The 24,808-nt window shown below is 39.9% G+C and overlaps 1 protein-coding gene across 13 annotated transcripts in view; it reads right to left on the reverse strand.

The window, feature by feature from the left end:
- Window positions 1-24,808, reverse strand: part of LOC110977966 (myotubularin-related protein 13-like) — a 92,237-nt gene that overhangs the window by 51,797 nt on the left and 15,632 nt on the right. For 11 of the 13 annotated variants that reach the window (XM_022232522.2, XM_022232532.2, XM_022232531.2 and 8 more), the window contains exons 2-5: window positions 9,803-9,894; window positions 9,424-9,678; window positions 8,880-8,993; window positions 6,461-6,505 (exon numbers count right to left, since the gene is read on the reverse strand). In XM_022232522.2, the coding sequence (XP_022088214.2) occupies window positions 6,461-6,505; window positions 8,880-8,993; window positions 9,424-9,678; window positions 9,803-9,894 (506 nt within the window). The remainder of the gene's footprint in view (window positions 1-6,460; window positions 6,506-8,879; window positions 8,994-9,423; window positions 9,679-9,802; window positions 9,895-24,808) is intronic. The other 2 variants (XM_087130261.1, XM_022232526.2) reach the window with 1 other exon arrangement.

Genomic DNA, 24,808 nt, shown 5'->3' on the forward strand with positions numbered 1-24,808 from the left:
TTATATTTGAGAGGTGGGAACCAGATCTATAAAGTCTGGGCCTCATCTTGGGAGCCATGAATACCAAAAACAAATTGGACTTTACAGTATCTTTAAAACATTCTGTTTTGAGGCAGAATATTCTTGACTGCATTTCCTTAGATTGGGTTTGATGTCTTTGCGTGCCTATGTTTTAAAGCACCAAAAATTTGTGCTGGCAACAAAGCTGTTACTAACTGGCACCAAAAGTCATGTCTATCCACAAGTCCAATGGAGGAAAAATGCCCAGAATTGTCACAAGATCGAGATCAAAAATCTAGAAAACAGACAGGTGCACAGCTACTGTAGGGCAGCCTCCCACTGGCAAACAATGTTTCATTGTCACTGACTTTGTAAACAAATATTTGTGACAATTTCCAAAAAGTACTCGCATATACGGCAGGAAATTCACTGGTACACTATAATTCCACCATGCAAAGATATCACAGTACCAGCAACGCAAATGTAATTTTGTTGCAAACCGAGGGATGTTTGCAAATGTGCTATGTTGTACCGTGTGAAGCTTGTGATGATATTGTAAGCAACCCTTGAGAAAGACACTCAACGCCAACCATCGCAGGTGTGTGTGTCCAGCGCTTGTGTGAAAGGCCTTACAGATTGGAATTTTCACATACATGTTCATGTGTGTACATGTACCCTGAAACTGTTCAAATTCCTACCTTACAAGCACACACATACATATACATGTACCGGTATGTATGTGTCTTTTTAGTCGGAATTTGTTTAAAGCCTGATAAACAATAGGGTGAACAGGAACAGAAACAAGATTATGGGATGGTATAGCTCAACTGAATAAAAAGAAAAAAAACAGCTGATGGGAAACGAGGAAGCTTTTCAAATGTCAGGAATGATAGAAAGCACTCAGAACACAGCATCAATGACAGATCCTGTTATCAAAAACCATGTTGGAGCTTGTGATCAACTGCACACACACTGTACGGAAGTACCAGAACTCAATAATTCATGTGTACAAAAACCTACATCCCAAAATGACCTACATGTACATGTATATGGACCAATGCAATAAGGATAGCATGTACATGTACCTACATGTAAAATGTACCGTATATTTACATGTACATACAAAAATGTACATTTGTAGTTGTCCAACTGTACAGGCACGCCCCGCATTCTCACATGGACACTGCATACATGCGCAGAAATGTTCACAGTTACCCTTTTCTGTCCCTTGGTGAGACAAAAGTATCACATCATTTTTGGTTCTCACAATCTCTGTTTGACAGAACCCTGCAAAATGAGTCTCCAGTACATTTGCTCACTTGTTTGTTTTCACATGTGGCTGAGAGAACATTCTATGATTGCATGTACATGTACATAAGGTAAGTGCATGTCCATACAAATCTACCAGTACCTGTACTGGCACATGTGTAGTATACATGGACATTATTTCAGTTGAGTCTCCCACTTGTACATGTACAAGTATGTGAAGAAAAGGCACAGTGCAGGTGCCTGCACATATTAGCACTGTACATTAATGTAATTTAGTCTCCCGCTTACCCATTGCACCATGATGGAGGATGTTGATGAAAATACGGACAGTTCCTAGTATTGATGTCCACTTGACAAGGATTTGTTTACATTGCACATGCAGAGCCATGCAATTTAATATTTATTTATTTTGGTTTGGTCTCCAACTTGCACTACAAAAAACAGTAAGTGTACCAAGATAAAGGATGCGGATGAAGATACTGTAAATTTCTACAGAAACCCACTGAGAAAGATTTGTTTACTACATGCAAAGCCATGAATTTTAGTATGTAATCAATGTGCGATTCAACTACGTGTACGTAAATGTATGAGAACATTCCTTGCTCTATGGTATGGGTGTGTGTGGGTGCACCACAAGTTTTAAATTTTGCAACTGTTTTGTTTGGTCAGATCACAAATTATCTTAGACACATTCACAAACTTTAAAATAAAACGTGGAGGAGGAGCACGCAGCTGTATCTGAATCACTTGGCTATGGCTTAAAAACTGCACACAAGTCTATGATAGTGGCTGCAGCCAAGTAAACTCGGATATGGCCTACATGTACATTGTACATGCACCTGAGCCAAAAAGAGCGTGTGCTGCGTTACTGTACTATATTCTCAGTAAACAGGGAGGGCCATGTTCATGCACCTGCTAGCGAGTCCCCTACAGAGAAACAGGGTATGTGTACACAGGAAGTTTGCCTATGTGCCTACAGATTTTCAATTAGTTGCAAAATTAAGTCAATATTTGTACAATGTACATGTACATCTACTTGTGAAATGTGCGTGCACTTCAGGAAGAGTCCACTGCATGAAATAATATGTAGACCCTACAACATACATGTACATGTATGCTGCAGACATACATGTACATATCCATGTGCATTAACCTCCAGGATTATGCACGGGTTGTGAGGAAATTATGATTTGAGGATCACCAAGAGGGCTACCTTTGCTGCCCAGGCCAAGAGGGACAATTTCTTTATTTCACGACCGAGATGTTGGGGCTGAAAATTGTCCCTATAACAAAACATCCTACCGGTGCTGGTAGGTTCTCACAACATCTGCTCATACCGTAACGGTAATTCCATGACGTGTAGTCCTCACAACAGGTGCATGTACAGTGGTATGTATACATTAGTATCCCAACCACATATCGGTACAAGTACAGGTACAGGTGCAAAATCAACTCATATAGGGGCAAGTTCAATCAAGGACCACTAGCTAACTAGTGGTTGGTCCGTGACATACCAAGCATGTGCAGTGAAATTGAAATACAAACGACCCTAGTCAACTGTTGTCATGTCATCAGACCAAAGGGGAGAAAAGGTGGCCGCAGGAAGGACAAAATAGCGAAAGTGAAAATGAAAATGGTTATTAACTAGTGACATACATGTACTGTTTTTCCCGGCATTTTTTTTTATAACCGGTCCTCTCTGCACTGTCCTATTAAACACGATTTACATACATGTACATGTAGGGCTGTGCCAAATATCCGAATAACTGAATATTCAATTAATTATTGAACATTTGAAAATTAATTTCTGAATTTGAATATTTGAATGCAAAATTTATGGAAAGGAAGGGAACATTTTCTTTTGTTTGAGAATTTGTACACGACAGAAATCGTACATGTACAGTGATTCAAAAAGTAAAATTACTCATTAAACAATTAGGAATAGAAATTTTCAACAGGGCAAGAAATATTGTTCATCTTTTAATCTCCTAAATCGTGGCTAGGGATACTCCTACGTGTAGATGTGAGAAGTTATCACATTGATTAAAATGTACATTTGTGTGCGTTATTGCAACTGATGTTGTACATATGTATGTATACGGTTTGTTCATCAACAATCTACCGGTTGGTACGACCGAATACATGTATTTGGATATTCGATAGAATAGAAGGTCGAATATTCAAATTGTGAATTATTCGAATTGACTCAGCCCTAGATTTATGGCAACCAATGTTAAGACCAACCTTGACGGACTGCTCACAAATAGTTTGACTAGACTAGTCCAACCATCGTCGACTCGCGTGCAATCAATCAGACTTGCCGCGTAGTTGAACTACCGTTAACTATGGTCCTTGACTGCACTTGCCCTAATCAGCACAACATGAGCCACAATGGATGGGGGAAACCAAAACCAAGACACAACTGAAATTCTCTCATGTGTATTCCGATATGAACTTTGTCAAACTTCCACTTATAATATAGTGTACATGTATAATTTCCACAAGCTTCCCTCTCAGTAGTACATACATGTACCTCCGGTATATGTACGCTATAAGTGTACCTTAGGGGAGTGGGGCAGTCTTGGACTTCATAGCAGCAGATACTGTATCAAGTCAGACACACATGGCTAATCAGGGCACACAATCCTTGGGAAGTGATGCGTGCTATATGTACATGTTCTGGTACATGTATGTGGGATTTTCTGAACTACCAAATAAACTTTAATGATTTCGAGAGAATCTCATAAAAGCTGCATCATTTCCTCTGTTACCGATATCATGTAACCCACACAGCTGTTTCCCCAGTTTGTCCACGAATGTGACTTTGGGCATATTCTCTGCAGACAGATGGCACAATGGAATTCCATTTTACTTCTGCCTACTGGTACCACCACAGGAAAAACACAGTCACCAGATTGGTCGACTGCCAACATGAACTTGGACCGTTCAGCTGGCACAATGCTGTTGCAAAGTGCTGAAGTTGCAGGGCTGTGGTTTCAGTTCTGTTTGACAGCATGACCAGTTGTTGACCGGTGGTCAAATTTTCCCTGCTAACCTGTGCACAAAATGCATCCTGGGTACCAGACAAAAAAAGGTCGACAACCAGCTGTCACTTGAACTTGCCGATCGTTGCCTGTTGCGGTACAAACTGTATGGTGATTTTCAGTCAACTGCAAAGATTCACATAATTTTGCCCAGTCCCGAGTATCGCATGGCTCATGCAACAATTGTCCAAAGTTCTGTCCTAGGAAGAAAAGACAATCTATCCCCTTTTATCAACAAATAATTAACTTTGAACTGACTGCCACAATTTCACGCACCATGAAAGTGTGACTGAAACAACAAACTAGTACACAACCAGGATATCAGTAAATGTTCCTGGGTCCATGTTCATACACTGTACGTATGCTGGATGGCTCATGTTTTCCCTGTAAGAAGGATCTGTCCACAGCAACTCTACCTGCAAATGTGTACAGCAGGATTTTGTTTTCCCATTTCCTGGGCATAAATCTTCAAGTACAGTTGCCAATTTCCACTTTAAAAAAATGCATTCTGTGTGTGCTCCTTATCAAAACATACATGTACATAAACTTTATAAAGAGAATAATTTAGAATTTGTCAGTTTTGAAACTAGATTTGAATTGCCCAGACATCTTTTGACAAATAGTACATGAAGTGCGTGAGAAAAAACTGTACTGTGCTTGGAAGATAGAATGTCAATTTTGTTCAGAATCTACATACATGTACATTGTATATAAATTTGTAGTTAAATATAGAAGGCAACGAACTCACTGCTAACATACTTTTCTGATGTACATGTACAAGAAGATACCTGTGGCAAACCACGTGGTGGTACCAAGTGAGATCTCTTGTAGGAGTAAGTAGGGTTCTGAAAACTGCAGCCAGCAACTTTTCTTGATAGTACATGTATGCTCCGTCCGTCATTTCGTGTTTGTATGAAAAGTTCTTATCTTTTCCTCAAAACTTTTCTTAGGAGTGAGGGAAGAAAACATTTATTGGAATATGAACCGTCTTCATTTACCAAAAAAAACCACTTCTTGGCCGTCAATTTAATTTGTGAATGTGGGAAACTGAATAGCTACATGAAATAGGGGACTGAACATGTATCTGGGTGGTTGAACGTGATCACTGAACGGCCTTAAATCTGCCTGCAGTTCAACATCACAGTTTTCAACAACAAAAGAATTTGCTCTGCGCATGCAGTGTCCATGTCTAGTTCCTGTCAAGCTTTGGCACAAGTACCAATATCTACTGTGGAATTCATTACTTCCCAGACCCGCCCGCCTGACTCTACCAGCTTGAACCCAGCTTAGAATCAGCACATCTTCAGAATTGTTGGCATCAGGCCAAGAATGGCTCTCGGGGAAACTACCACAAGTTTTTTTTTCTTGAAAGAGAGAGGAATGGCAAATTCCAGGGTTCCCACAGGCATCTGAAAAACATATTTCAAGACTTTCCCAGGACTAAAAATATGACAGTTTCCATGACATTCAATTCAAAATGCTACATGCACATGTATATTTGCTGAGAAAAGTTGTTGGGTATTATGCGCATCGCAGAAGACTGCTGCCGTGTAGCCACTGCTGTAGTGACAAGGACAGCCAGTAAATTTACAGGGTACCATTATTATTGTATCCAAGAAGCCCACAACCATTGCATGATCTTGATTTCTGTGACTTTTTGCCTCAGACATGATTCTAGGACACCCCATTTTCGGCCAATTTTCCGTAACTTTTCCATGACCTTCCAGTATAATTTTTCAAAGGATTTCCAATGACTGTGAGAACCCTGAAGTCAGATCTTGAGTCCAGATCTCAAATCCATTCAACTCTGGCCGAGCCATCAAAGAGAGCTTCATAAACATTCAGGCTGACAGGTTAGAATGAGTCTTTGTCAGTAAACAATGAAATAAAAGCAACTGAGTAACTTCTGGAGAATTGTGTGTCTAATGCAAGGATTAGTGTATTATGCACATGTAGTGAACCTGGCATCAGATTCACAAAAAAAGAAAGGGAAAAAATGCAAAACTGACTAGCACAAGTCTAAATTGAGTACATGCATTAAAAACAAACAGCAAACCAAAAACCAGAATGAGTCTACAAAGCATGGATGGCCCTGAACTATGGATGAAATGCGTGTGAGTGGCCCCCGAACCTGGATGTTCACCTACCCATTCATGCTCTACAGTTTCTTGTGAGCAGTCGTTGAGCAAGTTCTGTGTGAAAACCAACACATTTCTACTAGTTTTAAAAAGGGCAAGGATGGAATTGCTACAGTGTGACCAGTTGTCAAGTTGTAGATGTAGAAGTTGGGTCCCTTTCGACTGCAACTAATGCTAGAGGTACATGTATACATATATATTTTCTTGTATGCACTCACTGCAGAGCACCACCACATATGCCACGCGTAAGTGTACTCAGTAGAAGCGCTGTGATATACACGCTGTCGGAAATTCACGGACCTCAGGGTCATGTGACTCAACAAGCAATGCCACATCATTTCTGAGGTCACGTTCGTTCACGTCACGTGCAATATGTTCCTGCAAGCTTTGCTGGTGCCAAGTGGCCAGGTGCACGGAATTTACAAACACTGGCAGTGAAATTTATTTGAAAGAGCTGAGAGCAGTTCTCTGGAAATCATACCCTAGCACCGCAACAGTGACAGTATGAACGGATTTCTTAAGTAATTTTATCCACCAAAGATAGATGCCAAGGATGAGACCTGTACTGATTTCTAACTGTCTTTTTATTGTTTTCTTGGAAATCATTGGATTGTCTCACTTTGCAAAAGACCCTAGCATGAGACTGCATTCACTCTATCAAATGTTGCCCCCACTCCCCTGCCTTCCCCTCCCAATATGGATGACCTGCAGGGATATAAGGACTTGCAGTTTGAATGATACCATATGAGTATTTAACTTTGGGGATAATTTACTTTTTGTTTACTGATCCATGTACAGTAAGGGCGTTTCACAATAGTGTGTCACCAAGAGTTTGCAACGCGTTGGCCAATCACGACGACCCAATGCGTGTTTAGAAACGGTCAACAGATTAGACGCATTGTGATTGGCCAACGCATTGCAAACTCTTGGTGGCACACTACTGTGAATCACCCATATTACCTGTTTTGTTTTTTTTTTACTGCAGGGCACAATGTTCAAATAGGCCTATGATCACAGTTCTGATCCCATGACAATATCTGTTACAAAATCAGTGTGTTAATGTCTACTCACATTGAAACAAGGGTAGCCTTGACAGGAGGGGGGGTAAGAGGTGGAGACAACAAGTAATAGGGGCGTTAGTCCTCATTCGACACTATTCAGAGTAACACAACACAGGGGGAGACAAGCATGCCCATCCAAATTGACACCCTATGAATATGCAAAACTCAACATACATGTAGGCCTGTTTGTTATTACAAGGTTTTGGGGACAGACAAGTACATGTACCAGTACGGTATGGTAGATCAGTGCACATATCCTGACACTGACTGGATTTCAAACTTTTGAAGAATCTCAGGAGGTTCCGCAAGCCAAAATGCAAACTCAAAAGACACCGATGCTAAGCAGTTTAGGTCAGCAAAATGCACTCTCCAAACTAACAAAAAAAAAATCTGCTGGATTTTTCATTTCATTTCTTTTTTTTTTGGGGGGGGAGGTGTTTGGGAAATCAATTATTTTGTAGTTGAACTGAAAACTGTTGCTGTGCAGGGCTTTCCACACTGAGCAATCTTCCAAATTAGTGCTTGGGTGATTTGCAACAGAATGTTCCGATGGTACGGAGAGACAACATCACAGAACAAGCGTTTAAAGCTGGCTCAGATTTTCACCGCATTAAGCTCAGGCACACAGCTTGTCAGCTTCTCAGCCTTTTGCTATCTTGCAAAAATATTCTCTCATTTTATTTTTTAAAACATGCGCGGAGAAGACCAAGTTTGGAAATGGTTCAAAGTTGAACAACAATGCTATCTTACACCAGTGTTTCAAAGGTCATGATTGAGACTTTTAGACAAAAAGGCATCTCACCAGGCTTACACAAAAGTCAAAACAGGAACGAGAAAAATGCTTGGAGTCCAATTTGGAATGGAATTTTGACTGCTTGAAGTAAAAGACAAATGACTCATTAATCCTGACACTCCCAAATCCTTTAAAATCCCTCAAAGGGTTTCATGAGGTTTTGGAACAGTGTAACCTACATGTAGCTAGTGGAGACCATTGGAAATGGCACATAAATTGCTTCATCTATGTATATCACTATTTTGTGGGGCTATACTGTCTGACACACTAATGCACTATGTATTTCACATCAAAATGTTCCTTGCATGCACGTACATTTCTTGGAATAACCACACAAAATGTTGAAGCACGATTGAATTTTCTGAGCTACCGGCACACAGTGTACTTAGCCCATTAACGAGCCATTTCTAATGGTTCCTCTCATTATATTGCACGGGAAGTGACGGCCTTGATTGTTGAAGCGCTAAGAGCAGTTTCCTGCACAAAGGTGGATTTGGGAAGATTTTGGAAGATTCAGGAAGGGGGAGTAAAAAGTCTCCACTGGGAGCTGAGCACAGAAGCCGGACAAGCTCACCTGAGGCCCACTGGCCGGTGGCACCTGTATGTGACCCAGGATGTTTCCCACCAGCGTCTCCAAGGGTACATCCATTGAGTCGATGTAGGCTGTGTAGATCAGACCTAGGCAATTCTGAAGAGGTAACAGCCGGAAATGACAATGAAGGTTTCAGTCCAGGCATAAGATCTGGCACCTTGCAATGAGCCAGTTTGGTACTCCAATGGTACACACCCAGAATGAAGTGCGTCAGAGGCAATTCAAGAACGTGCACAAGGTTGGCCTTATCAGAGCAGCCGTATCCCAAAACTCCCACTTGTGAAATGATGAGCACATGTTCTCCCGCTTCGGTGAGAAGATGTGAAACCGTTTTCCCACTCGTGTAAAAAGGCAAGAAAATTTACTCCCCCTTGTGTGAAAAGGCTTTTTCCACTCTTGGCAATTGCTTTCATACTTTGTGAAATGAAAATCAAATCCCAGAGAAGCCAAAAAGGTGGGAAAAGAATTTCCCCTTCCCAGGTTAACTTTCACCTGCAAGGTACTGTACAAGTTATTGCACACTTACCTTGAGGGTCTCAAAGTAACTCAGCCTAGAGATCAGCACCAGACTCTTGGGCGCAAACATCATGGTGTGGTGCACCAGGGCGCCCTCCATCTCATCTTCCACGTCATCCGGCCGGGTGGGCGTCATTTTGACGGCCTCAGAGAAGGTGAGCACAGCACAGTAGTGCCGCTCCGCCTCAATATCCGTCAAGACAGCAATGAAGAATGTCGGCTCCAGAGCTCGGGAGAGGAGCTTCCAACCTCCGGGCTGACAGAACTGAACCATTTTGGGAAGAAACGGAAAAGGACTGTTAGATGCTATCATTAAGATAATACTCCTCGAATACTGCGGCCTTGGTTCTGAAACCAAACTTTTCAGCTAACTGTTGTGCTCATCTTACCAGTTCAATCCCAGATATGAAGGGCACATCTTCCCAGTCTTTCTCAGGGAAGCGCTGGAGGATCTTTCCACAGCCAAAAGAGGATCCACTCTCTGCAAGAACAAACAAACTAACATTGACTATACATGCGTAGTTCATGTTTTATGTACCTGTTAGCTGCTGACATTTAACCTGTATATCAACTTTCCGATTTGTGTATTGTATGGAACATACCAGAACGGTACAACAATGCATTTAACGTCTAACAATAGCGCACCTCAGAGGTTACCCTTACATACATGTACATGTAGTGTATTTTCATGTATATACATGTAGTGGTGTTCAATATACATAGTACACGTGGGATCGTGTTACCAGGATCATAGAGCTGTGCAGAAAGATGAAGGTCAAAGTACTCTTCAATCCATTTGCCAGCAGTATTAATAATCACATGTTCATGTACAGTGGTGTACACAGTCAATGGATACAAATGTACATGTACATGCAACCCTACAGATCTATTTGTAGTACATGTACACATGTATATGTACGTACCACACATGTGGGTGTACATGTACGTGTGCCGTACTCATTAAATGTTAACAACTAATACATCAACTACATGTATAATAAAGTGTACACTGCACTAGTACACTGTACAGTACATGTACAACCTTGACACAGCGTGAACCTGTACATGCTGACTAGTACTCAACGCTAACCCTCTTCAATCCTCCAAAATCCTTCGGGCGGTTTTGGAGTATTTTGGAGGATTGAGGGTGAATGGCAAAAGTGCATGGCTGATTGCGTAGGATGCCATTTAGTTTAGACCTAGAACAAATTGCAATAGAATTATAACTTGAAATAAACATACAGAGAACTTGTGAAAAATCTAACTTTTTCTATGGAGTGGAAAAGTGTTTTTTAAAGCATTTTTAGGCTAAAAATTTGAGTTCTTTTATATCCAAACTATGGAGGGCGCCCTTTCTTAATTCCTCTGGTGACTTTCCAGGCAGAAAATACAAAGTAATACAGTAAATCGTGGCGAAGACTATTAATTTCATGTGAAGGTGGCAGACAACAGACCGGCGTTTCACTTAGAAAAAACAAACGTTAACACACATGCAAGAAAGAGTTTATATTTATCATCAGTTATGAATGTGACAGTAAATTATATACCAACAACAGTACCGCATATCATTAACTTCATACTAAGACCTTCAAGGTAATTACTGCCTGCTTTACTATCAGAATTTTTCATACCGAGCCGGGAGGTTGAGCAGAATGGAAGAAGTCGTTGACAAGTGCATTTTTTGCAACGAGACCATGAACACACAGAAAATACTTGCAGGATGTCAGGCAATAGACAGGGCTAGTGAAGCAAGAAAAGATTCAAATACCATAACAGCAAGTCAAAGAGTACACGTTGTTTGTCAACGAAAGTATTGCAATCCCAGGGTGAAGGGTCAACTAGTGACTGCTGCATACTGTGATCTGTGTCTCCTGTATTTAAGTTTGCACAGCATTGTTTATTTTGTGGTCAAGGAGACAGGTATTATGGGAAAAAATGATTGGGTTCTCATTCGGCTGTGAACAGTGGATTTTCAGCATAAAATGCAGGTAGTAGACGCATGTTGTGTGCGAAATGACAGTTGGTCAACCATTGTGAAAGGCAGAATTTTCACACGCTGCAGACGCAGTTTACCATAACAAATGCAATATAAGTTTCAGACCAGGTAAACAAATTCCCAAATTATATGTAGATTCATATAGAAGTGATGTTTTACAGACACAAAGTAATTTTTCGGGTAGGCCATGCAATGAAATTAAGGCGGAATCCTTCAAGACAGTGATGGAACACTTCAAAAAATCATGATGATGAGCAGACAATGGTTACTGACCTAATCAGAAAAATGCAAGAAATATCAGCTTTTCAATCTGAGGTTTACAGTTGTAAGTACATGGAAAAACAAATCCATAAACATTATATCCATGAAGTTATAATTTCTGAGGTTGATGGGAAAACTGACGTTGTTATACAGGAGCTCTGCATCACACATTCTTTATAACTTCTTTAAGCAACAAAAACGAGAAGATCAGGAGTCAGAAAAAAATGAGGTTAACTACAACATCAGCCGATCTCCTCAATTCCAACAGACAAGGATCCAGTACCAAGAGACCAGTTAGCAGTCATCCGATGCAGTTGCATGACAGGATGCAACACACAGCAATGTGACTGCCGAAAAACAAGGTATGGAGTGTTCTTCAGCATGTGGGGGCTGTAAAGGGATCTGTTGCAATGTGACCGTGCCTGACGAAGACGACGTCAACCACGGAGTGGACAATGAATCAACAGATTGATGAGGAGAATCGCAGGATCACCATGCCGCCAACAGTCAAACAGAAAATTTTTCTGAATTTCTTGTCCAACAAAAAAACAGAAAAGAAAAGGAAAATATTTAAAAAATTGACACAACAGTGGTGAACACTTTCAATTTTATTTTTGAGGATGCCTCCTCAAAGAGGCAAACATATGAATGTTACCTGACAATGAACCCAAAAGAAACAAAATGTATTTGGAAATGAACAGTAACACATTGCATAGTTTTAACATTTAATTTTCAAAATTTATGATAAAACACCTTAAGATGTATTTTGGGGATTTTGTTTTTGCCGAAACATGCCAGGAAGTTAAGAAGTTTTATGCCACAGGTTAATTATTTATAATTTGCTGAGGTATTCCAGGAGAAAATGTTGACAATTTTTAATTTCCTCCCTACGAGTTTGAGTATACGTTTCAAGGTTGCATCTGTTTATTTTTATTTCTCATTGTGTTTTCTGATAGAGCAAATTTTATTTGTTTATTTGGTTTTTTTTTGTTTGAGCAGACAAATATACAAACACACAAACTAAGGGAAAAAGTTGCAGCTCTCAAATGCAGAACACTTGTGGAACACTGACTAAAAAGTTTCTGAACAATAGATCCCCCAATACAAAGTCAACTCGATATTGTCAAAATTGACTAAAGGTTTCACATATGTCGCTAATGAAACAACGGAGCTGGATGATTTGTTACTTGCCCATTTACTTTATTAAATCCCTTTTGTAAAGGTCCTGAATTCATAGAACACTCAAGTATAACTGTTTGATTTCAATTTAGGTTGTAAGCACAGGTTTATCATTTCTGTTTTAAAGGTTGTATAAAACGCTGTCAAATCTTACAATGTAGGATGATTTGTTGACTTGGCTTTCTATACTAAAGTTGAATTTCTGAATTTCCTATTACAACCCCACCCAACACTGAAGAGAGAATCAAACCTACCAGACTACAATTTCAACTTTGCCAGAGCAAACATCCCTCCCAAAACAATTTACCGGTACATGTACTTAGATGCTAAACTGACAACATTTTTGGTGGATATTTGGATAGAAATTCAGTTATTATTAAAAATCTAGATTGATAATTGAAATAATATTTTAGTGCAGCAGCTCCCAGGCAGTTAAATCCCAAGATACCGGTATCATTAAAATACCCGGTATCTACATTATTAAAAAGCCGTCGGTTACATGATCAATCGTGTTCCCTGACGTGTCCCACATTATGCGAACCTAGGTCAGGGCGCAGAACAGACGCGCAGCAAAAAACCATGGCACGGTCCAAACAACGGTTTACACTTTAGTTACTCGCTAAATATATCAGTTAAGAAACGGTGAGTAAAAGCACCTTTCCACTCCATGAATAAATTAGATTTTTAGTACCAGTATGTTGATCAGTGATTTTTTATAAGTGTGACAGTGTTAAAATAAATTCTATTGCAATTTGTTCTAGGTCAGGGCCTTTCTGGTCGTAAATTGACTGGACCACCATAATGTATACCTATACATGTACACTGTACATGTACAAGCCAAATACATGTATGTGTGTGTACATGGTGCATGTGGTGTACACGTACATACGTGTACATGTACATGGATGTATCCATGTACATGTACGTTGTTGTACGTACATGTAAATGTATACAGTATGCGATAAGGTATTTAATTTAGAAAAAGGCTGCAATGTACATGTATGTAGTATACCGGTATGTGCATTAACGGTAGTACCCTAGTTATTGCTGGTTCACGCATACAATAAAATACTGCCAAGCATTTTGCGGACAGATGTGGCTGCAATTCACTTGTGTATTTTACGATTACATGGTGCCTAGGAACGTCATCCCCCCTCCCCCCAGCTGCCTGGCCCAGGGTCGGCATCTCCAGGAGTAGATATTCTCCCAAGTTATTCCAAGTATTTCTAGCCAATGTCGATGACCAGTTGATGTGGGAGGGATCATTACGACAGAAACCTCAACTGACAGTACCTCAACCGTGGAAATGGCTGAGCCGAGACTTTGGTTTGTGCGAGCTGAACAAGGGAAATTTGGTCATACAGGCCAACGGAGTGGGTGACAATTGAATCAACTGAGTTGCTGTGTTCTAATGGAATTTGGCTTGGATGGGAACACTGGATAATGCCTCATTTAGTTCAAAAAAAGTCTGGAAAGGTCAGAGACAAATATTAAATGTTGCAAACATGCTCTTTCTTTTTTTCTCGCATTTTATCATCTTCCAAGGAAAACATGCATTGCGATGTTTGTACTGATATGAAAGCGATGGATCCCCTTTCAAAGCGGAGTGGTTTACAGACGCATTAACAAAGCTACATGTAAAGATATTATACCATAAATGAACATGCATACACAGTATTGGCGAGTGCATGTACATGTAAATGTATGCTGTGTGCGTGCACATTGTAGGTACATGTACATGTACATGTAGCTTGAAAACATTTAATCAAGACAATATTACATACTCAAACAAAGGACCGATTGATTTCTTTATTTGCCATTTCCAACAGGCTCAAAATAATGTTGTTAATTTGATGTTGTCTTCTTGAACTCAGATTTCTGCAAAACTTTTTGACACTTACTGCAGTGTCATTCAGCCAGGACTGAAGGGGGGAAACTCCCTGGACTAACCCAACAGAGTAGCACGGGGGCCCAGCCTGGTATTACCGATATATGTACATTGTACAAGTACATCACACATGATTGATTTTGAAACGGTTTCCTTAGCACTTCCCGACTGTGCAGACCATCTGCTGGAGTGCATGTGGCATTCACCTGTATTATAATTGGAGGCTCTCTGGGACATTCCACAAAAAATATAGGCCAGCTTTTTCCTTGGAGAGCCCGCCAACCAAGATCTGGTACTGAAACATGCTGCTAGTGTTATGCATGAGAAGGCCCAACAGTGGACAATGCAACTCAGATTCAAACGTTTTTAGAAGACAAGTGAAAAGGCAGAAAATAGACAGATAGACCACTTTTGGAACACATAAATTTCTGCTGGGAGGAGGGAAGAACTTGAAATTTCTGGTTGTCCACTTTTGGAGCACTGCGAATTGAGTTCTTAAGTTTCTAGAAAACAGATGTCGCAGCTGTGAAAACTAACTTTACAAAACTAAAGTTACACACGTACGAGTACATGTACACACTAGTGGCAGTGTTGGGGCCGAGTCCTCAAATCCGAGTACAGAGTACTCCGAGTACTTTAGGGGCCGAGTCCTGGGCCGAGTCCAAGTACATGTACACGGGTGACGAGTCTGAGTCCAAATCTCCGAGTCCGAGTACATCAAAGGTTGAGTACTGGGCTGAGTCCAAGTACATGTACATGGGTGACGAGTCTGAGTCCAAATCTCCGAGTCCGAGTACATCAAAGGTTGAGTACTGGGCTGAGTCCAAGTACCTTAGTCTGAGTCCAAGCCCGAGTACAATTGCAAAGCGTACAATAAACAAATAAGTAAATACTGTAATTAAAACTGAATTATACAGGCACTTGGTCTTCTTGCAACACAAATCTGCAGTACCATGTGGATATTCACACCTTTTATTCTGTGAAAAAGTTGATGTGGCTTATGAATACCCATGCGGAAACCTTTATCAAAGACTTAAGTAAGGAAACCCTGAGATATCAAAACTGAGCACAAAAGCAAGACTGTATATTAATATAAACCTAAATAAAGACTTGTACTGAAATAAAGGCCTCACCCAGTCACCTTATAACCTGCTGTTAAAACCTCAATGACCAACCAGGACAGAGACCCAAACCTTAACCATATCTGATGCCAAGACTGAAACCAGACTAAAATCTTGTAGCTGTATCACATAACAAAAACATGAGTGAAGAAAAGGCTTGAAAGAAATCTGAATGCACCTCAGGTTTAATTATAACTACCGAACACTTTGTCCTTGAGAATCCTTATTTTCATATCAATAGTAATAATGACCTCTGAACTGGAATGATAAAAAAGTCTACTGTTACAGGAAATGCTTCACTCTACAGTCTTGCAAACTAATAGAATTCAATTTTTCCGAAATTACACTTTGAGAAAACAAGACTGGAGAGCACCTTGCTCGTGAGGAGGCTGCGATGGGGCCGCAGGAAAATACCACCTGTAATGAATACCCGCTCTACAGGAGCACTTGATGCTTAACATATTCAACGATTGAAAAAAAACAAGAAAAGTGAAATATCTGTGGCCCTCATATCACAAACTTCGGCAATGGTTTCCGCACGGAAACATGTACAAAGAGACCTCCATACAAATACGTCGTTCTCACATGCACAACGTACCACTAAAACATGGCATGAACTGACTGACTCTAGCCTGACTCCAGATTCACAAATCAATACTACCGGTACATCCGCGGCGCGGAGACGGGAACTAGACTAAAATCTTTAAAGATCGTTCCTCGTACCCAGCGTGCATTAAGCCACTGTACCCAGCACTGTTGATGCAAAATTTTTAGAGGAATCAATTAAGCACTGTACTCGAATTATACCCTTGAGTACTGGGGTACTTGACGTCCGAGTATATGCAAAATTCGAGTACAAAGAATCGAGTAAGGACCAATTCCAAATAAATTTTGCGTACTGATAGTGGAGTACAGGTCAAGTACTTGCATGTACTCGAGTTGTACTTGAGTACGAGTAAGTACCGTTAAGTACTCCAACACTCACTAGTAGTACATGTACATTATAGATACCGGTAGAACGTCATACAAAATACATTGTCAGTACATGTATCCTTGCTTTATCCTTGGTATCGGCCTATCGTAGGCCTACAGGCACCCTGTACATGTACAATATGGTACCAGTACTCCGGTATATTTTATATTTGTCTACAGGTACATTATAAATGTACCATACTAGTGTACATATACATGTGGCCTTGTGAGAATAGTCCTTGCTTTATGTTAAGTACATAGTACATGTACATGTAGTCGTACCTGTACATACATGTATATGGAGTACATGGACTGTACATGTACATTACATGTACTGTACGTACATGTACTGTACCCTGGGAATTTCCTTCAGGAGGGATGACAGGTCAATGGCCTGGCACTGTCAGTGCTTAATTCTCACAATTAATAGACAACATACCGGTACCAGCAGTACCTGAATTGACACTATAGGCCAGGCTGATCTGAGTGAGCTCAAGGTTGAATTTGGACAATATTTCACAACTGATGCAGGTACATGAACACTTGAATACTCATGGTTATTTTTTTCATTACCCCAGATCATGTGATAGGGTGACATACATGTACCTGTATGCCGCACTCACTGGTTGATATCACATCGGCTGGCATTGTATGATATCATGCACACGTGCATGTACCACACACATCCCTACAGTGTGCGGGATAATGCAGGGTTCACTAATCGTTGATGTTCAAATATTTTTTTTGTTGTCCCAACAATTTCCATCAGATAAATGTTGTAAACGACTGAAAAACATCAAACCAAATGACAAAACAATTATTGACTGCTGTAATGTACCGCAAGGATATGTTACATGTTGTTTGGAACATATCCGAGGGATGCACAGCGCCCAAGGCGAAAAATCATACACTGTACAAGTACCGGTATTCCACGGTATCCCACATGAGCCCCTCGCAGCTTGTACTGGTACTCGATAATAGTTCCTTTAACATATACTGGAATGAGGAACCATTGAAAACACATGAGGCGGCAATCCCCCTGTTGTGCGATAAGTGCGAGTTTCTTTATCTCAGCTGTAAAATAGATCCACATAACTGTGATCAGGAAACACATGTAGGCCTTTACTGAAAGAGGAGAAGGCTCTCTCGGCTTGTTTCCTGCACAGCAGTCTGAGCGGGCAATGACAGTAAACCACAGCTAGATCTCGTTGACTTACGACGGGCATATTCTGGCACCAACTGGGAAGCCTCAATGCAACTGTTTGTTGATGAAAAAAAGAAACAGCCTCAAGTTCGTATCACCCTGGGTAAACTGGAGAGAGAATTGTCCTGCACCGTTTTGGAAGATAAACAAGACAACAGAGTAATAACTTTGAATTTGGTTTATTTGTCGGAAAGTGCAATACCAGTACAGTACTTGTAGCAAACAAGTTGGTGCATGACCAGAAGAAATGGAAAGTACAGTGAACTGTTTTGTACTTGAACTTGAATCTACTTAATGTGCACACAAAGGTCATGAAATTTGTCAGTGCCATCAATCAAACACCAATAACTACCCGTCTGACTACATGTATATCATACCCACAGCACTAGGAGATAATTTTTTATGGAGGGCACTTTATAAAAATACTGTATTATTACCAGTACTTGTGCAAACCTACTCATAGCCTTGTACTGGTATTTCAGATCCTTGCACATGTACTGTACTAAAATACTAATTAGTACATGTATATGTGCTGTAAGCTTACACATTATATTACATGTATTCGTAATCACACGAGTGTGAGTGGAATCATGTAGTACATGTACATGTACAATGTACGTCTGAGCGTCCCATATATGTATATGTATACCACTGGGCCTTCGGCCTCATGGTATACAGGATACAGATGCACTGCATTCTGTGTTCAATAAGCGTGAGTGTCGTAACGAATTAATCTTTAAGCAAACTTGACACACAGTATAGGGGCCTATGCGCGCAAATGCGCCACCTTTAAATTGACAGTAAATTTTGCAGCCGTGTGTTTTGCTTTTACCGTAAAAATAGAACATTGCGTGGAGTTAAAACAACGCATTACATGGGGTTTGACATGGACATGGACCGTGCAACATATATACTGTAGTTGTGTGTCACACTGTTTGTCGCCATGGATCGACCAATCAGGATTGAGAATGTATACAAGTTTGCTCGAAAATAATCCATCAAGTCTGTTGCACATCAACGACACATGCATTTATGACGTGGGAAATTCCAACTCTCGTTTCAAGTACCGGTAACATACCATACCATACCATAACATAACATACCGTTTACCGGTACATGTACATGTACTAGTATTAATCCTAATGTCCCACGTTGGGCCCCTAATTAAACAGAATAACTACACTTGTGGCCATTCAAATTGTACATTGTATCCCTAGTACCGGTATGTACATGTATTGTACTGTACCTTGGTACAATCTTTACAGTACAGTGTACAGCTACATGTACATGTACAATGCATGTACCGGTACATGACGTAAACATGTACATGTATTATTCAATGAGCCATGACTGCAATATTCTGAAGAAAAGAAACTGTTCCCTTAATTAATGCAGAGAAGGCCTATCCAGATGTTTACACGTACTCGTATGTATTGTAATTTTCGAAAATGTACTGTACTTTGATTCTTACATTGAAAAATGTCTCTGCGGCTCATACTCCGGGCGGCTTATAAGGTAACTATTGAAGGGGAAAAAAGTAATTAAAGCCGTGCCTGGGCCAGGCTTACCGCGTGCAGGTGGCACAGTCATGTTTGTGTTGGTTGCTTTTTACATCTGATAACTCGAACCTCAAAAAATAAAGATTTGAGTTGTCCGAATTTCGAGTAAATGGAAGACCCTAAGTCATGGAGTCATGACACACATATACCCGTATATGAAATGAGTCTGAATTACAAACTTTAATTGCTCTGCTGAGATGGCAACATTTTAGTGATTATTTTCCTGCTTTTTATTCATTCTCATAGTGTACATGTATTTTTGACACACAAATAATCAGTTTACCAAGATTTTTTTTTTATTGTACCTAAAGCTTTCTTTCTACCGGTAATAAAACTCAACTGCTAATACATGTGCATGTGCCTTCATGTAGCAAATCTTTTGTCTTAATCTTATTATTGCTAATCATGTTCAGCCTGACAAGTGACATGCCACAGAATTTCAGGTTTCTTTCCACTTGGGTTTTCTGATTACATAACTTTCTAGGGTCACGTAGTTATCGGAACGAGTCAGCGATTGGACTGTCCATGAACAGACCTGCAGTAGCAGTCAGGATAGCCTAAAAGCAGGATTTGTCTGGCGCAGTGCAGGGTGGTACATGTACATGTACATGTACGCAGTGCATCTGCTGTGCAGCATGGATGCAACACAAGTAGTTCAAGCATGATGACTTGAGCAAAGGTATCGCATCAAGCGATTTGGTAGTATTTTTCATTTGTCACAAAAACTTGGAGGTAACCAGATTTAGTGTTGTGGACATTTCAAGTTATGGAGGTACATGTATTTTTGCACATGAAACCAATCTGCCTATACGGCAACTTAAAAGTTTAATGTGCCAATTTTTGCCCGCTGCGGCTTATACGCCACACAGCCTACTGTACATGTACATTCTGAAACTTATGGTACCTTTCATACTCTTTGATGTCAAGTCTACTGGTACACATACATGTTAAGATAAACAGTCTCATTTCTTAATTCCACCAGAAAGAACGAAAAAGTTACATTAAACGTGCCTAGGCATCAGAACTTCCAAACTAGCTTCTTAATAATAGCCCCACGTGCGCCGTGCACCCTCTCTACAAATCATTCTACTCCCAGACCTGTTCATACTGGTAAATACATGTACAGTGTATGACTTTGCATAAATGTGCCCTTTGCTCTTCTCACACACAGACGTACATGTACATGTACTGGTAACTTGTACTCTGAACTTGTTTGTGTACATTCCGCTGGAAATTCATAGTGAAGGTGACATGTACTAGTACAATGTACATCACTTACATAAACATATACAGTACGTACATGTATGTATATATACATTACATTGTACTGTGCAGGTACGTACAGTGTACATGTACATTATGATACTACACGTGTATGTAAATGTACCGGTATCTGCTACCGGTAACTGCTTTTTATTTGTGAACATGCAATGTACATGTACGGTACAAGTACTGTACATATACATGTATCGGTACATGTACACGTATGTACATGTACACGTATGCATACCGTACAGTGACCCAATATTGCTAATGTACTAGGTACACGTCCATGGTACAAGTCCATAATGTATTTTTATACTGCTGTGGTACATGCATTACCAGTCCATGTACAAAACATGCAGACGGATCTCATTTGCCTATAATGTGTATAGATGGCCACAGCTTGCAGAAAACTCGCCCCTTTGGTGGATTTTGGAGTTTAACTCAATTTCATTCAAAGTTTCAAAGAGGTTTGTACAGTACATGTACATGTTCCATTTAGTATTTAGTAATGCGTGTATTGTTGTCTGGTGATTTGATACTGCTACTGCTAACTGCTTGGAATTTTAACATTTTGTATATTACCGGTAACTTTTACTTTTGCACTGCTGGCCAGCCAAAGGTTGAGCAGTCACTCAACAGTACATGTTTACAAAAAACACAATTGTGACGTGAAATGAGCAAACCATACAATATACATGTACTGTATGTACTGTATGTACTATACATGTACTGGTATATGTACATGTACATATATATTTACATATGGACATGTACAATGATGGTAATACATATGCATGTTTTTCATATGCAAACATTATTGTGGATAAGGCTATCACACAGTAAAATGGCACAATACAGACTGATACAATGCATGTACGAACATTAGTCCATGTACGAGTACAAGTACAAGTACATGCCCATGTTCGCACAGGTACCGTACATGTGTGTCTACCGGTGTGCAGACCGAGTTATTGAATCAAAGTACATGCTTGATTCACATTCTACGAATAACATGGGAAAGTAAAAGAAATTTCAGTCAGCTGACAACTCAGAAAACACTGAAATGGTGCATGCATGTATCAGTACATGCTAAGTTTGTGCATTAACACAAGCTGGTTCATGTATTTTGTGCAGTCGCAATACGTACATGTACATACAACGCATAATACAGGTACATGTAGCACACTCATGACTGTATTGTGTACCCACTTTGTGTGCGTTCATAATCACTGATGATTCATAAATGCAATTTGTAGGCCTATGGATCTGATTCACACACACTGCACAACTCTCCCTTGCCTCCTGACAGATCCATGCTTCATTAAACCTTCTATCAATTCAGTATTGTAGCTGTAGCATAGTGGTCTGGCCTTACATACATGTACATGTTGATGTCAAGTACAGTACATGTACGTGTACATGCATTACATGCACATCATATCACTTCATCGACATGTTCATACACTGGCTTGCATCTGTTTCACACAGGTGCATGTACCTAGGGCTACATGTACAAAGTACTGGACAACTGCATTATTCAAATTAACTTGAAATTGTTCCAAGGATGGATTTGCCTTGTACCTGGTAGATGTATCTCCCTGGCGCAACTCCATCCTTGGAAATACCCGAAGTTGTTTGCGATACCCACTGCTACAGTGTACATCTGACTCCAACCAGCCAGCCGACACTGCCAAGGTCAGTGGTCAAGTGGTTAAGAATAAAGGCGTCTGCACTAGTAAGCAGGAAGTCGTGGGTTCGAATCTCACCAGAGTACGCTTGTGGTTCTTTCATAAACCTTCAGGGGTAAATACTGAGTTTACAGTATTAAAATACGCGTTGGGCAGGCCAAAAAAAATCCAAAATTAATTAACACTAGTGCACTACACATATCAGTACCAGTACTTGTTTCATATTTGATGTTCACATCATGTACCGGTACATGTATAGGTGATTTACATGTATCAGAGCTTGTACGGTACATGAACATGAAAGCATTGAATCTATGTCAATCTTTCTACCGGTACAGATACGGTACAAGTACATGTGCATGTACCACGAAAAAATACATACTGTTACCAGTATGTACATAAATAAAATGTGTATGTTGATTTCTCTGTACGCCTGCACCAGTGCAAGCACTGTACATATATACATGTACTGGAAGTACCGGTACATTTTACAGTGTGTGAGATAAAAGGGACTGACCTCTAGAACACTACAGTTCACACAACATGTACCTTATAATGTACATGTATGTACATCATGTATTACACAGAATTTTGAATTCATCGGATGCACTGTATCAGTTTGTATGAGAAACAAATTGTTTGTTTCCAGCAGTCTTAAGCATACATATCGGGTACCAATGTTTAGACTGTGCATACATGTGGCAGGGTCCTCAAAATATGGACCATTAGATAATGTTCAACTTTGGGGGTTCATTTTTCCTGAAGTGAACAGCAGTGAATTAATTTCCAATGTCTGATGTACTGAGGGAAGTCATGGCTGATATCTGGAACAATGATGACCCTGTCAACCTTTCAACTTAATTGGAGTTAATTAAAGTCTCAAACGTCAGCATTTTTGACGGACGTGACCAACCTGTGGAAATCCTAGCCAATAAAATTTACCGAGGACTGATAATCCCCGTGGTTATTTTACAGAGATTTATATGTGGTGAATGGTGATAATATTCACATATATTAAAACCATAATCACGAAATTAAAAAATACCTCTCAAAATTAATCGGGTCAGCAGTCATGAACGTCATTTGAACTGTTATAAGTGTAAAAAAATCTACTGCAAAAAAATAGCGAGTTAAAATCAACATTGATGTACAACAAAAGTTTTAAACAGTGCAAAAAGCACACCCAAACCATCATCCTTTTACGACTGGACCGATCACATTTTCTTGAAGTTTCAGTTTCCGAAAACCGCAGTCAAAAATGTGATTTTGCAGTTTCTGTCATTATCTCACAGTGCCATTAGAGAAACATTTTGCTGCATCGTGGCCAGTTTGACCTTTGACATCAACCCAGATAGTGCGCCCTCTTTTCATTTGATATTCATGAGCCCCTCCACGGAAAGGCAATGATCTTTCTCTTTGGACTAAGGTTTCTCAAAAGAAAATTGGTCATAGTCATAGTCATAGTGGTTGAAAGGTATAAGACCTGGCAGATATGTTGGTATAGTGAGAGTGATTATAAACGGTAAGAGAATGAAGAGAACCAAACTTTTCTCATCATTTTCTGTCAATTTTGTGCTCTTTTTTTCATGGCTTATATTTTTTTAACTTATTTCTTAGGTGCTTTAAAATACTTCAGTTGAAAAATATACTGAATTCCCTTTGGTGTTGAGGAAAGTTTTGAAATCAAGTCCTTTGGTGCCAACACTTCGACGTAAAACTTAAATGAATTCAACTCCATTTGATTTGTACACATTATGCCTAATTATTCCCAAATCACATTATGATAAATCTGAAGGTGCTAATTTTGTATTTTACATGATCAAAGTCACTCTTCTAGAAGTTTTGAAAAATGACATCCGGAGTTGCATTTTGGTCCATTTTATGAAGAACATGCCACGTACACATACCCACACGTGTATACACGTACATGTACATATACACACACTAAGTGTCGGCCTATACACATACATGTACATGTACGTACACATACATACATGTAGATTTGTACATTGTATGTACGCACATGTGTATACCGGTACATGTACATGTGTATACATGTACACGTATGTACAGTATATATACCGGTACTTATAGTGGTGCACATTTAGGGTGAAGTTAGAGGATCTATTATTTTTCCATCCTTGCAACAAAAGAGCGCCTTAACGTGATTGCAGGCCTTATTTTCAGTTGGAAGCAATTTTCCAATGCTTTTTCAAATATGTGTAATTTCCCAACAAAAACATCAGCAATATGCAGAATCA

This window comes from Acanthaster planci, linkage group LG20 (genome assembly GCF_054643075.1).
Source record: "Acanthaster planci isolate LZ-2023a linkage group LG20, COTS_SCS, whole genome shotgun sequence".
Taxonomy (NCBI): domain Eukaryota; kingdom Metazoa; phylum Echinodermata; class Asteroidea; order Valvatida; family Acanthasteridae; genus Acanthaster; species Acanthaster planci.